Source organism: Ranitomeya variabilis, chromosome 1 (genome assembly GCF_051348905.1).
Source record: "Ranitomeya variabilis isolate aRanVar5 chromosome 1, aRanVar5.hap1, whole genome shotgun sequence".
NCBI classification, from domain to species: Eukaryota; Metazoa; Chordata; class Amphibia; order Anura; family Dendrobatidae; genus Ranitomeya; species Ranitomeya variabilis.
The window spans coordinates 1,063,029,236-1,063,046,092 of NC_135232.1; the positions used below are offsets into that span (position 1 = coordinate 1,063,029,236).

The 16,857-nt window shown below is 43.7% G+C and overlaps 1 protein-coding gene across 12 annotated transcripts in view; it reads left to right on the forward strand.

Moving 5' to 3' along the window:
- APBB2 (amyloid beta precursor protein binding family B member 2) overlaps positions 1–16,857 on the forward strand; it is a 398,629-nt gene that overhangs the window by 137,433 nt on the left and 244,339 nt on the right. For 4 of the 12 annotated variants that reach the window (XM_077279860.1, XM_077279859.1, XM_077279856.1 and 1 more), the window contains one exon: positions 16,649–16,718. The exons of the other annotated variants lie outside the window; for them this stretch is intronic. In XM_077279860.1, coding sequence (XP_077135975.1) covers positions 16,700–16,718 — 19 coding nt within the window. In that variant the 5' untranslated portion in view covers positions 16,649–16,699. The remainder of the gene's footprint in view (positions 1–16,648; positions 16,719–16,857) is intronic. 12 annotated transcript variants of the gene reach the window in all.

Sequence of the window (16,857 nt, forward strand, 5' to 3'; positions counted from 1 at the left end):
CCGGCTAATGTGTTGAATGTAAAAAAAAACAAAACAAAAAAAACCCCACACATATACAGTACATACACACATACAGAACATGCGCCATGCGACGCCATGCGACGACATGCGCCACGCGACGACATGCGCCACGCGACAACATGCGCCATGCGACAACATGCGCCACGCGACGACATGCGACGACATGCGGCATGCGACGACATGCGCATACGGTACATACATACATACAGACATACAGTACATACATACAGACATACAGTACATATAACATAGATTACATACTCACCATCACTTGTCACTTTGATCCCCGAAGCCAGTGTCATAAAAAATATTAAAATAATAAACAACCAATATACTCCCTGATCCGCAGAAATCCAATTAAAACGAGTGTCCCACGACGATCTCTGTTGTGATTTTGCTCTTTGCTCCCTCTAGTGGTCATTAGTGATTTGACTCTGGAGCTTCTGTCTTTTCCTATATCCTCACCTGGGCCGTTAGTTCAGGGGCGTTGCTATATAAGCTCCCTGGACCTTCAGTTCAATGCCTGGCATCGTTGAAATCAGAGCTAATCTGTTGTGCTCTTGTCCTCTGATCCTGGTTCCTGTTTTTCAAGCTAAGTCTGCTTCTTTGCTTTTTGCTTTTGTTTTGTATTTTTGTCCAGCTTGTTCCTATCTGTATCCTGACCTTTGCTGGAAGCTCTAGGGGGCTGGTGTTCTCCCCCCGGACCGTTAGACGGTTCGGGGGTTCTTGAATCTCCAGCGTGGATTTTTATAGGGTTTTTGTTGACCAGATAAGTTATCTTGCTATATTCTGCTATTAGTAAGCTGGCCTCTCTTTGCTGAACCTGGTTCATTTCTGTGTTTGTCATTTCCTCTTACCTCACCGTTATTATTTGTGGGGGGCTTGTATCTTGCTTTGGGGTCCCTTTCTCTGGAGGCAAGAGAGGTATTTGTTTTCTTCTCCTAGGGGTAGTTAGATTCTCCGGCTGGCGCAAGTCATCTAGCGATCACCGTAGGCATGATCCCCGGCTACTTCTAGTGTTGGCGTTAGGAGTAGCTATTTGGTCAACCCAGTTACCACAGCCCTATGAGCTGGATTTTTGTATCTTGCAGACTTACACGTTCCTCTGAGACCCTGTCCACTGGGGTCATAACAGATCTCCCGTGGAGAACAGGAGCATCAGCTGATGCAACCACTCTCCAGGGGCTCCAGGAAGACAATGAGGGGAGGAAGGTATCCTTCCACAATGTATTCCCCACAATGTATTCCTACGCCCCTGTGAGAAAATAGTCCCTAGTCTCACTTTATGGCATGCTGTATGAGAAAGTTCCCACGCAGCTTTTTGCCATAAAGTGAGACCAGTGAACTATAGTAACCTCTCAGTGATGCACTGCAGGAGCCATTGTCTCCTGTCAGTGTGTCACTGAGGGTCCTATAGAGCAGTGACATCACCCGATGTCACTGTTCTATAGGGGAGATCGTCGTGGGACACTCGTTATTATTTGGACTACGGCGGACAGGTAGTATACGGTTTATTATTTTACGTTTTTTGCAGGGGCTGAAGTATGGTAAGTATGGTGAAAATATTAAAATACTTTTTCCTAATGTGTGTGTGTTTTATTAACCCTTTATTAATATTGGATTAATAATGGATAGGCGTCTTATTGACGCCTCTCCGTTATTAACCCGGCTTTATGTCACCTTACAATAGCAAGGTGACATTAACCCCTTATTACCCCATATCCCACCGCTACACGGGAGTGGGAAGAGAGGGGCTTAGGCTGGTTTCACACTTGCGTTTTTATCTGCATGCGTTTTTTAAAAAACCGCATGTGTGAAAAAACGCATGTAAACGTGGTAAAACGCTGCGTTTTTTAGACGCATGCGTTTTTGCATGTAGAAAAAAAACGCTGCGTTTTGCCGCGTTTACATGCGTTTTTTCATGCGTTTGCGTTTTTAAAACGCATGCTGAGAAGTGTGTGACAGCTGCCAATCATCAAAATCCACAAGAAAACCCACTATAAATAGAAATAGCTAGGGGTAGGGTTAGGGCCTAACCCTAAACGTGACAGAAATACGTGGCACTGAAATAAGTGGCACTGAAATATGTGGCACTGAAATATGTGGCACTGAAATATGTGGCACTGAAATATGTGGCACTGAAATATGTGGCACTTACATAGGTGGCACTTACATAGGTGGCACTTAAATCCGTGGCACTGAAATACATGGCACGTGGCACTGAAATACGTGGCACTTAAATCCGTGGCACTGAAATACGTGTCACGTGGCACTTAAATACGTGGCACTTACATACATGGCACTTACATACGTGGCACTTACATACGTGGCACTTACATATGTGGCACTTATATACGTGGCACTTACATACGTGGCACTTACATACGTGGCACTTACATACGTGGCACTTATATACGTGGCACTTACATACGTGGCACTTACATACGTGGCACTTACATACGTGGCACTTACATACGTGGCACTATAAATGTGGCACTTATATACGTGGCACTTACATACGTGGCACTTACATACGTGGCACTTACATACGTGGCACTTACATACGTGGCACTTACATACGTGGCACTTACATACGTGGCACGTGGCACTTACATACGTGGCACTTACATACGTGGCACTTACATATGTGGCACTTACATATGTGGCACTTATATACGTGGCACTTACATACGTGGCACTTACATACGTGGCACTTACATACGTGGCACTTACATATGTGGCACTTACATACGTGGCACGTGGCACTTACATACGTGGCACTTACATACGTGGCACTTACATACGTGGCACTTACATATGTGGCACTTATATACGTGGCACTTACATACGTGGCACTTACATACGTGGCACTTACATACGTGGCACTTACATACGTGGCACTTACATACGTGGCACGTGGCACTTACATACGTGGCACTTACATATGTGGCACTTACATACGTGGCACTTAAATACGTGGCACGTGGCACTTACATACGTGGCACTTATATACGTGGCACGTGGCACTTACATACGTGGCACTTACATACGTGGCACTTACATATGTGGCACTTAAATACGTGGCACGTGGCACTTACATACGTGGCACTTATATACGTGGCACGTGGCACTTACATACGTGGCACTTACATACGTGGCACTTACATACGTGGCACTTACATACGTGGCACTTACATACGTGGCATGTGACACTTACATACGTGGCACTTACATACGTGGCACTTATATACGTGACACTTACATACGTGACACTTACATACGTGGCACTTACGTGGCACGTGGCACTTACATACGTGACACTTACATACGTTGCACTTATATACGTGGCACTGAAATATCGTGGCACTATGTCATAAAATGTTCATTAAACGGTTAGGGGTGAGGTTAGGGGTAGGGTTAGGGTTTGGATCCCTTTATCACCCTGATGGTGGTGGGTGGTTTTTCAGTGTTTTTTCTGTTTTTTTTTCTATAAAAACGCATGCGTTTTTAACGCAAACAAACGCGCGCGTTCAAAAACGCATGCGTTGCCGAAAACGCGTCAAAACGCATGCGAAAAAACGCATGCGTTTTTAATGTTAAGTATAGGAAAAAACGCATGCGTTTTTTAGAGCTAAAACGCAGCGTCCAAAAACGCAAGTGTGAAAGTAGCCTTATAGAAACATCGGCCTTTCTATTATATATCTATGGACATATCTATCTATAGATATATTTATCTATAGATATATCTATAGATACATAGATGTATCTATCCATATATTTGGCTGCTTTCACACATCAGGTTTTTGCCGTGAGGCACAATCCGGCGAGTTTTGAAAAAAACGGATCCATTTTTTTCCGACGGATCCGTCTTTTTCTCATAGAGTTTCATCCGTTTTTTGCCGGATCCGTCAAAAAAGCTGTTTCCGCCGGATGGAAAACACATACAGAGGAACGTTTTTTCTGTCCGGCGAAAAAACGCACAGCGACGGATCCGGCAAAAAAAGTATGAAACTGAGCTGTGAAATGATGAATCCGGCCTTGGAATCCATTTTTTTCATGCATGTTTCCATTCAAATCATGCACATTTTCCGTTTATTTACTTATTTCCAAAAACGGCATTAAAACCGCGCATAAACCGCACCCAAAAAAGCATAAAAACTGCACCAAAAACTGCATCAAAACTGCACCAAAAACTGCATCAAAACCTGGTGCAGTTTCGCAGTTTTGGTGCGGTTTTTATACAGTTTTTGGTGCGGTTTTGATGCAGTTCTTGGTGCGGTTTCGGTGCGGCTTTTTCCGCAGCATGTGCACAACAAGTCTGCGGCTCCCATAGACTTACATTGGTTGTACACTACACTGCGGATTTGATGCAATTCAGTGCAGCAAAAAACGCTGCGGATCTGCAATCAGATCCGCAACGTGTGCACACAGCCTTAGCCTTTAGTGAACCTAGCCAAAAAGCCAAGCAAAAAACAAGCGTGGGATTGCACTTTTTTTGCCATTTCATTGCACTTTGAATTTTTTTCACATTTTCTGCTACACGACATGGTAAAACCAATGATGGCGTTCAAAAGTAGAACTTGTTCTGCAAAAGATAAGCCCCCACATGGCCATACTGACGGAAAAATTATGGCTCCGGATAGAAGGGGAGCGATAAGCGAAAACAAAAAAGCTCCAGGGGGTGAAGGGGTTTAGAAACATGGATATGGACATATCTATGGAAATAGACATAGATATATATGTATCTATGTATCTATCTATCTATCTATCTATCTATCTATCTATCTATCTATCTATCTATCTATCTATCTATCTTTCCCTCTATCTATCTGTAATGGAGTGTGGGTTGGACAAATGTAAAAGAGGAGGTTGGACAGAAATTACATCACAAATCTTTTTGAAGATAGAGGGGGGAGAGGAGTGAGGGGTTGGGGTGTGTTTTGGAGTGGGGGTGCTAGGTTCGTGCTTAGGAGCAGTGCAATGCATCATGGAACTTGTAGTATTAGAGCACAATGACTCAGGAGAAAGGAAGTTGTCGATTAACCCCATGAGAGCTGAATCCAGCACTAAAATGTGCTGCTACAGCATGATAAAAGGTAACATTGCTAAAATAAACACAGTAGATGTTTTCAGTGGCACATAATAGCAAGATTTATGAAAAAAAAAAAAAAAGGTTATAGTAGTGGACAACTTCTTTAAGCTGAAGAAAGGCTGACTGGTTGCTGATAACATTTTTTGTTGTAGGGCAACCGGCTGCACTATAGTAATAGGACGGGAAAGGTCACAGTTGCCCATGTACCTTAGAACATGAGGGATCTCAAGGCCACTCAGTCATTTCACAGAAAACCATTTTTATTTCTCTGCTCTGTGACATAATTTCAGCATTATCACTGTTTTTTTTTTTGTTACCTATATGTTGGAAGAGCACTGTTATATTTTGTTATCGGTGACATCACAATGTTTATTATTTCTCCAGTGTGACATCATTCTGCACATTATTTACATAATGTAACATTAGTGTGTGCATTACCCCATTACTATATATATTTAATATATATGTAATGTTACCTCAGTATATGCATAATTCCCATTCGGTGATATCACCATGTCCAAAAACCTTATGTAATAACTTGCGCTATGTATACTATGTACTGTACTATCATTCTGTTCTAGCAGCATCCATCAATATTTATTACTCTTGGATTGAGCTCTCGCAGCTTATATATAATATATATAGTATATACAGTACTTGTCTGTGTGTTTGTGTGTGTGTGTGTGTGTGTGTATATATATATATATATATATCTATCTATCTAATACTGTATATAAAGCTAAATGTGTGTATGTATGTATGTATGTGTGTATGTCCGGGATTGGCATCTGAACCGTCGCAGCTGCAGCCACAAAATTTTGCACAGTCACACGTCTGGACTCCGAGAGCGTCATAGGCTATGTTGTGAGGTGAAATTTTAACCCCGCGCTTTTCAATTCACCAAACAATTTTGCCCCTATCTACATAATGGGGAAAAAATGAAAGGAAAAGTGTTGGAGGCAAATTAACAGCTGCCAGATGTGAACAAGGGGGACTTAAAGAATGAGAGCGATGGCGCCAAAGAGTATATACCGTACAGTTGCTAAGGTGGGGCCCCAACATGGGATAATCACCACACCACCACGGGGATATGAACACACACACAAAATGCGCCACACACTACCACGTGCTCGAACACATATACCACCCTCAGCGCACATTTCACCACACATACACCAACCTCGCCACATAAAAGTCGAAACACAAAAGTCGCCGCTCAAAACTCGCCACGCGCAAAACTCTCCACATGCAAAACTCGCCACACGTGCAAAACTCGCCACATGGAAAACTCGCCACACGCAAAACTTGCACACGCGGAAAAATTGCCACATGCACAAAAGTTGCAACACATGCAAAAGTTGCAACACATGCAAAAGTTGCCTCACACAAAACTTGCACATACTCAAAAGGCACCACACATAAAACTCGCCACGCGCAAAACTCGCCATGCGCAAAACTTGCTGCACACAACTTGCTACACTAACCTGTCACATGCAACTCGACACACAAAAAGTTGCTACACGCATGTCGCCACACAAAACTCATCTCACAAAAGTCGCTACATGCATGTCGCCACACGCAACTCAAAACACACAACTTGACACACGAAACTCGCCCTAAAACACAGAAGTCTGGTATTATCCTTCAAAAATGAAAATCTGATTAATAAGCAGACAAACTACAAGAGCAACAAATGTACCATATAGGAATCCGGCAGCTGTCAGTCACATGACCAGTCTATTATGTGTATGTGTGAGCTAATATATACTGCCAGGGGGTGGGCTTCCTGTAGGCTGGGGATTTATCAGGCTGCCAATTTAGCTTACAAATACTGAGGTAAAAATACTGACCAAATAACGTGTGAACCAGGTCTAATACAGGAGGAGATGACATACAGATATATACTATATACAGGAGGAGATAACATACAGGTATATACTATATACAGGAGGAGATGACACACAGGTATATACTATATACAGGAGGAGATGACACACAGGTATATACTATATACAGGGGAGATGACACACAGGTATATACTATATACAGGGGAGATGACACACAGGTATAAAGTATATACAGGAGGAGATGACACACAGATATATACTATATACAGGAGAGATGACACACAGGTATATACTATATAGAGGAGGAGATGACATACAGGTACATACTACATACAGGAGGAGATGACACACAGGTATATACTATATACAGGGGAGATGACACACAGGTATATACTATATACAGGAGGAGATGACACACAGATATATACTATATACAGGAGAGATGACACACAGGTATATACTATATAGAGGAGGAGATGACATACAGGTACATACTACATACAGGAGGAGATGACACACAGGTATATACTATATACAGGAACAGATTACCTACAGGTATATAGTATATACAGGAGGAGATGACATACAGGTATATGCTATGTATAGGAGGAGATGACACACAGATATATACTATATATAGGTGAGATGACACACAGGTATATACTATATACAGGAGATTACATACAGGTATATCTAATATATAAAGCTAAATGTGTGTATGTATGTATGTGTGTATGTCCGGGATTGGCATCTGCACCGTCGCAGCTACAGCCACAAAATTTTGCACAGTCACACGTCTGGACCCCGAGAGCGTCATAGGCTATGTTGTGAGGTGAAATTTTAACCCCGCGCGTTCCAATTCACCAAACAATTTTGCCCCTATCTACATAATGGGGAAAAAGTGAAGGGAAAAGTGTTGGAGGAAAATTGACAGCTGCCAGATGTGAACAATGGGGACTTAAAGAATGAGAGCGATGGCGCCAAAGAGTATATACCGTACAGTTGCTAAGGTGGGGCCCCAACATGGGATACTCACCACACACGGGAATATGAACGCACACACAAAATGCGCCACACACTACCACGTGCTTGAACACATATACCACCCCCAGCACACATTTCACCACACACACACCAACCTCGCCACATAAAAGTCGAAACACAAAAGTCACCACTCAAAACTCACCACGCGCAAAACTCGCTACATGCAAAACTCGCCATATGCAAAACTAGGCTCATGCAAAACTCGCCACACGTGCAAAACTCACCTCATGGAAAACTCACCTCATGCAAAACTTGCACACACAGAAAAATTGCCACATGTACAAAAGTTGCACCACATGCAAAAGTTGCCTCACACAAAACTTGCACATACTCAAAACGCACCACACATAAAACTCGCCACGCGCAAAACTCGCCATGCACAAAACTTGCTGCACACAACTTGCTACACTAACCTGTCACATGCAACTCGACACACAAAAAGTTGCTACACGCATGTCACCACACAAAACTCATCTCACAAAAGTCGCTACACGCATGTCGCCACACGCAACTCAACACACACAACTTGACACATGAAACTCGCCCTAAAACACACAGAAGTCTGGTATTATCCTTCAAAAATAAAAATCTGATTAATAAGCAGACAAACTACAAGAGCAACAATTGTACCATATAGGAAATACGGCAGCTGTCAGTCACATGACCTGTCTATTATGTGTATGTGTGAGCTAATATATACTGCCCGGGGGGAGGGCTTCCTGTTGGCTGGGGATTTATCAGGCTGCCAATAGCAACCAATCACAGCTCAGCGTCTATTTTGCTACAGTTAATTAATCTGAGCTCTGATTGGTTAATATAGGCAACAAAGACATTCTCAGTATAACAAAGCTAATATATTAAGAAATGCTTCTATTAGCTTAGTTTTTGCCTTTTAATAATTACATTTCTATCTATTTGTTTTGTGGTTTTTGTGTGCAGAATAAATTTTTGTTAACACATTCTATTTTGCTAACAGCAGTCATTAACCCGGGCGAAGCCGGGTAGTACAGCTAGTATATGTGTGTGTGTATATATATATATATATATATATATATATATATATACTAGCTATTGAACCCGTTCTACGCCCGGGTGGCGAGCATTGGTATATGGTATATGGTCTCCATCCTGGTATGTGCTGCTTCCATCCTGCGCCCTAATCTTGTCATGTGCTGCTACCATCTTGCGCCCCCATCCTGTCATGTGCAGCCCCCATCCTGTTTTGTGTGCCTCCATCTTGTGATGTGCTACTGTCTTCCTGAGCACTCACCCTGTCACGTGCTCCCATCCTGTACCCCAATCCTGTCATGTGGTGGTCCCATCCTGTACCCCAATCCTGTCATGTGCTGCTACCATCATGCGCCCCCATCCTGTCAGGTGCTACTCTCTTCCTGAGCCCTCATTCTGTCATGTGCTCCCATCCTGCGCCCCCATGCTGTCATGTGGTTCTCCCATCCTGCACCCCCATGCTGTCATATGCTGCTCCCATCCTGCGCCCTCATCCTGTCATGTAGTGCTCCCATCCTGCACCCACATGCTGTCATGTGCTGCTCCCATCCTGCGCCCCATCCTTTCATGTGCTGCTCTCATCTTGCGCCCTTATCCTGCCATGTGCTGCTCCTAACTTGTGCCCCCATCCTGTCATGTGCTGCTCCCATCCTGTCATGTGCTGCTGCCATCCTGCTCCCCTGTTCTGTCATGTGCTGCTCCCTTCCTGCGCCCCCCGTTCTGTCATGTGCTGCTCCCATCCTGAGCCCCGATTCTGTCATGTGCTGCTCCCATCCTACCCCCCGTTCTGTCATGTGCTGCTCCCATCCTGTGCCCCCATGCTGTCATGTGCTGCTCCCATCTTGAGCCCCCATTCTGTCATGTACTGCTCCCATCCTACGCCCCAGTTCTGTCATGTGCTGCCATCCTGCGGCCCCATCCTGTCATGTGCTGCTCCCATCCTGTCATGTGCTGCTGCCATCCTGCTCCCCCGTTCTGTCATGTGCTGCTCCCATCCTGCTCCCCCGTTCTGTCATGTGCTGCTCCCATCCTGAGCCCCCATTCTGTCAAGTGCTGCTCCCATCCTACCCCTCCGTTCTGTCATGTGCTGCTCCCATCCTGCGCCCCCGTTCTGTCATGTGCTGCTGTCATCCTGCACCCCCGTTCTGTCATGTGCTGCCGTATTCTGTCATGTGCTGCTCTATTCTGTCATGTGCTGCTCCCATCCTGCGCCACAGTTCTGTCATGTGCTGCTCCCATCCTTCGCCACCGTTCTGTAATTTGCTGCTCCCATCCATATGCCCCATACGCTGCTCCATTATGGTTGATGGCCCCCATAAGATGCTCCATAGTATATGCCTCATATGCTGCTCCATTAGGGTTGATGGCCCCCATAAGATGCTCCATAGTATATGCCTCATATGCTGCTCCATTAGGGTTGATAGCCCCCATAAGATGCTCTATAGTATTATATGCCCTGTATGCTGCTGCAATAAAAAAAAAAATAACATACTCGCCTATCGCCGAGTGCTGGGGGGCCTGAGCAGGCGGGGACACCGGCGCGCTGTGGGGGTCAGGTGCCGGAGTCGCCGCTAGCTCAGGCCCCCGGCACTTGCTATAGTCACCTGGCCCTGATCCACTGCTGCGCGCCGCTCCGTCTTCGGTCACCTGGCTGTGACTGTTCAGTCAGAGCGCGTCATCGCGCCCTCTGACCTGAACGTCACAGGCAGAGGATGTGGAGGACGGAGCGGCGTGCATCACTGGAACGGGACAGGTGAATATTGCATACTCACCCTCTTGGCACGTCCCTGCTTCTCCGTTGGAGATCGCGGTGTGCGTTCAGTGCTTACGCATACCGCGATCTCCTGGGAGCGTCACTCTGTGGGGTCCAGACTGCGCCGGCGCTTGCGCAGTCTATAAAGGCTTCGGACAGAGTGACGCTCCCAGTGTTATATATTATATATATATATATATATATATATATATATATACAGGTTCCACTGATGCATCTTACCGTAATCAAAATAACAAGCCATATGCCCAGAAAGGTTGGGCACATATAAGCACAAAGGACACTCCAGAAATATGAATCCTACAAATAGCTCACGGAGCAAGCAGTCCAAATCCCATGTGAGTAAAACATACAGAATATTTTATTTTCTAAGTATACACATACATTTAGTTGACAGACTAAAAAGACAAGGACGTACAACACTGAGAGTAACAGAAAAGGGTTAACCTGCACACATACTGTATGTACCTGCTAAAATGAACTGTTTATGTTCTATTGTACCTTTGGGCACAGAAGAGGCTGTTTTGTTTTGTATCCCTTGGAGTTTTATGAAGGCAATACTGCACGTGTTGGGACCAAACCACATTGCCTATGTGAACAATACCTGCTGCTGAGCATGAATCCCTACACTACTATATATATATACTGATAAGACAGTGATTTTATTAAAAAAAACTCCAGCAAGCAGCCCAGTAAGTGACACATCGCTGGAATCAGGGCTTCTGTTCTTATATTATGCTGCTGACAGATTATGTAGTAATAATCTGGTGACAGTTTCCCTTTAACTGGATATAAAAAAAACACATAGAATGGCAAATCAGAAATTGAATAAAGCAAAGCGAACACAAAAGCATTTGTTTTCTTTGTGCATAAAAAGGAATATTTCTGGCTTAAAAAAAAAAAAAAAGGTATCTGAACGAAGAAGTATTTAACTAAGGGCGCTCTCACATCTGTGTTTAACCCCTTCATGACCTTGGGATTTTTTGTTTTTCTGTGTTCATTTTTCACTCCCCTCCTCCCAGAGCCATAACTTTTTTATTTTTCCGCCAATTTGGCCATGTGAGGGCTTATTTTTTGCGGGACGAGTTGTACTTTTGAACGACATCATTGGTTTTAGCATGTCGTGTACTAGAAAATGGGAAAAAAATTCCAAGTGCAGTGAAATTGCAAAAAAAGTGCAGTCCCACACTTGTTTTTTGTTTGGCTTTTTTGCTAGGTTCACTAAATGCTAAAACTGACCTGCCATTATGATTCTCCAGGTCAGTATGAGTTCATAGACACCTAACATGACTAGGTTATTTTTTACCTAAGTAGTGAAAAAAAATTCCAAACTTTGCTAAAAAAAATAAAAAATTGCGCCATTTTCCGATACTCGTAGCGTCTCCATTTTTCATGATCTGGGGTTGGTTGAGGGCTTATTTTTTGCGTGCCGAGCTGGCGTTTTTAATGATAGCATTTTGGTGCAGATACGTTTTTTTGATCGCCCGTTATTGCATTTTAATGCAATGTCGTGGCGACCAAAAAAACGTAATTCTGGCGTTTCTAATTTTTTTCTCGCTACGCTGTTTAGCGATCAGGTTAATGCTTTTTTTTTATTGATAGATCGGGTGATTCTGAACGCGGCGATACCAAATATTTGTAGGTTTGATTTTTTTTTTTTATTGATTTATTTTGATTGGGGCGAAAGGGGGGTGATTTAAACTTTTATTTTTTTTTATTTTTTTCACATTTTTTTTTTACTTTTTTTTTTTACTTTTGCCATGCTTCAATAGCCTCCATGGGAGGCTAGAAGCAGGCACAGCACGATCGGCTCTGCTACATAGCAGCGATCTGCTGTTCGCTGCTATGTAGCAGAAAATCAGGTGTGCTGTGAGCGCCGACCACAGGGTGGCGCTCACAGCTGCCGGGGATCTGTAACCATAGAGGTCTCAAGGACCTCTATGGTCACAATGTACAAGCATCGCCGACCTCCGATCATGTGACGGGGGTCGGCGATGCCATCATTTCTGGCCGCCCGGCCGGATGCGGTAGTTAAATGCCGCTGTCTGCGTTTGACAGCGGCATTTAACTAGTTAATAGGCGCGGGCAGATCGCGATTCTGCTCGCGCCTATTGCGTGCACATGTTAGCTGTTCAAAACAGCTGACATGTCCCGGCTTTGATGCGGGCTCACCGCCGGAGCCCGCATCAAAGCGGGGCTTCTGACCTCGGACGTACTATCCCGTCCGAGGTCAGAAAGGGGTTAAGCTCGGCCAGTGCAATGTGAGAAAACCTCGCATTGCACTCTCTGCAATGTTAGTCAATGAGGCAGTGCTCATCTGCGAGTATTACCTCAACGAGAATTGGGGTGAGGAAAAATTTGCAGCATGCTGCGTATGGAAACTTGAAATGGCCGAGACTCCTGGACATGTCAGAAACTTCAACATTTCTGGTCTAAAGTTAATGATACCTTGAAAGCCCTTGGAGTGATAAAATCGGAACTTACTGCCCCAGAAGTACTTCTGTCCCTCCCCACACCCAATTTCAAACCCAAAAAGCATGACCTTCTCCCTTTGATGTTAGGAGCCGCAAAACACCTAATTGCCTTAAAATGGAAACAACAAACCCGACCAACTATAGGGGAATGGTTAGAGAGAATTAAGGCCGGAGACACACTGGTGCGAGAGACGGCCGAGTCTCGCTGGTTAAAAGCAAGCTGTGGCACCTGCACTCCGGAGCGGAGCGTGCGGCTCCATAGCAATACATGGAGCTGCACGCTCAGCTCCGGAATGCAGGTGCCACAGCTTGCTTTTAACCAGCGAGACTCGGCCGTCTCTCGCACCAGTGTGTCTCCGGCCTTAAGGATATCTACAGACTGGAGGAACTCTCGAGTTGGGAGATCTTCTCTCATGACCGTTTTCTTAAGATCTGGGCTCCCTGGACTGGATTGTTCGGGAAAGGATTGAGGTCACTAGTTTCCTCCTAGATGCTGTGGTGGTCAAGCTCCCTTGAGGGTGAGAACAAGTACTTTGAATTGGATCCTATAATTAATGGGCAGCCAGTGTAACGACTGGCGAGAGCAAACACGTTGAAGTACCGATTAGCCAGGTAGATGACCCTGGCTGCTGCATTAAGGATAGACTGGAGAGGGGAAAGTCGAGTGAGGGGGAGGCCAATTAATAGAGCGTTACAGTAGTCCAGGCGGGAGTGGATCAGGGCGACAGTGAGGGTTTTTGTAGTTTCCATGGTGAGAAAAGGGTGGATTCTAGAGATGTTCTTTAGGTGTAAGTGGCATGAGCGGGCAAGAGATTGTATATGGGAGGTGAAGGAGAGATCGGAGTCAAACATAACACCCAGACAGCGCGCCTGCTCCTGGGATGTTATTATGATGCCACCCATGGAGAGGGAAATGTAAGCAGAAGTAGTTGTTTTGGAGAGGTTGAATTTCAGGTAGAGAGCGGACATGATGTTGGAGACTGCGGACAGTCAGTTGCGTTCTGTAGTACAGTGGAGGTAAGGTCAGGTGATGACGTAGATAGGATTACAAGTTTGATTCTATTAACATATTAATCACAAATAATTTTTTACTCGATGAGTCTACGCTGTCTGTAAGTTTATGGATACACCTGGTATATGTCTTGTTCCTTTTATTCTGTTTATTATTGTTTATTGTTTTACATTCCCCTTGTTATTTGTACAAGCTCACGTGTATATCTATGTTTATACGGGAGACAATGTTCATTGTGATCTGTCGAGCTGTCAGCTTACCTTCATTGTATGTTTAAAATTTATAAATAAAGAGTTAAAAAAAAAAATTGCCGAGATTCACCAATGAAAGTCAATGGGTGCGAGAAAAAAATTGTACAGAACACAGACTGTGTGTGCCGTGCGATTTTTACACACCTGTCTCATAGGAAACGCAACATTTCATCTGCCAAGTTTAGTAAATTCACAGCATGAACTGTCAGAATACAACAGAAGAGATATATACATGGAATAATAGAAAGAAATGGCATAGAGTGCCCTATATTATTCTTAAACAACTGTGGGAAAGCCATCAGCTGGGGATTGATGGTTGTAGCCTGGGAAGGGGGTAATAAACATGGAGGTTCCCAGGCTATTAATATCAGCTCACAGCTGTATACTTAGCTTTTACTTGTTATTAAAATGAGGGACCCCATAAAAAAATGATGTGGAGTTCCCCCCTATTATTAATAACAAGCGAAGACTAGGCAGACACCTGTGGGCTGATATTAATAGCCTAGAAAAGTCCATGGATATTGGCTGCCTCCCAGATTAAGAACATCAGCTTTCAGCCGCATCAAAAATGGCACATCCATTAGAAGTGCCAATTCTGGTGCTTAGCCTCTGCTCTTCCCACTTGCCATGGTGCTGTGGCAAGTGGGGTAATAGTATTGGGGTTAGTTTCAGCTTGTAATGTCAATTGACATGAAGCCCAGGGGTTAGCAATGGAGAGGTGTCTATAAGACACCCCCGTTACTAACCCCAAAGTCAAATGTAATAAAGCCAAACACAGAGTAATGTCCTTTAATTGAAATCAGTATACAAAGTCCTTTATTTGAAATAAAAACTCCCCAGACCTATTTTACCCATTTATTAATATCCTAAGAAAAATAAAAACAAAGAAATCCTCACCTGTTCATTGATAATCTACTTGTCCCACGACGAGCCCAACTCACCTACATCTGGATGCTTTGCTGAGCGGTCACATAAAATGTGACCGCTCAGCCTGGCATCCAGGAGACACTGAACTGCGTGTGAAGAACGCAGCTTCGGTGCCGACAAGTGCTGAGGTCATTAATGTGACTGGAGTTCATAGCGATGACCTCTGGTCACCTCACTGATATCACCGCTCACTGCGTGTGAATTGTTCTTGGTATGGGAGGGGGACAATATCCTTGTCCCCTTCTTAGGCTACTAATATCTGCCTATTAATGTCTGCCTAAGCCTTTGTTGGTTATTAATAATAGATGGGACCCCACGTCATTTTTTTGGGGTTCACACCTTGTTTTACACCAGTAAAGGCTAAGTAGACAGCCGTGAGCTGATACTACTAGCCTGGGAAGCTGCATGTTTATTAACCCCTTCCCAGACTATAAACATCAACACTCAGCTGGTTAAGAATAATATGGGGGACAACACACCATTTTGTTTTATTTTATTTAGTTAATTATTAGCTAAATACATGTACACGTACTGCACTGGTTATATATCTCAAAGACGTCTATCTATCTATCATCTATCTATGTCTTTATATAATATTGCTTTATTAGTTAATAAACTAGCTTGAAATGACAGAGGATTACTATTTGTAAAAGCTGATGTTAAAAACGCATGGCACACGGATGCTAGGTGAGACTAGGTGAGAAAAAAATGCTATTCAACTTTTCTGGCTGAGAATGTCAGCTACTTTTTATACGCTGATATGAGCGAACCATTAATGAAAGCCTAGCCATGCAGAACATGGGTCCCGTGAGAGATGCGTGAGGTTTGGGATCCGTCTAAAATTCCTATGCCAAATAAAGCATTGGTTACTAAAAATTCAAATTGGTAAATAAAAAAAAAAATTTTTTTGTAGGCATTTTGTTGCCTAGTGTTTTGTCTCATTTTAGGCCAGATAAATCGATAATTACATACAAATCTTCATATGTTTTCATTACCGCTTTATATCAGGTGGGCTTGAGTGGAATGATTCCCTGCAGACCTTTAATATTCTTATCTTCATGATTCTGTGATTGAGTTGCCTTTTGTTTTACATTTGATTTTTGTTTTCCTGGATTTTGTGCCCTTTCCCTCCTAGTTATTTGTTATATATTAGACACTTACCGTACTTGTTTTTAATTTTTCCCATCGTCCCTCTTTTCAGATTGCTAACTTTACCCTATATCCTGATCCATTGCTGACGCCCCTGTGACCCATGTCTGAAGTCCTCCAAGGTTAGAATCCCTTCAGAGTGTTGGTGTTTCCCGCTATGTTTTATGGTTTCCATATGTTTACTCATTTGTGTTCTATTTCATTCCACTTATTTCATTTCAGCATTTTGTGTACTTTGGTTATGATCTGTCCCAAGATTTC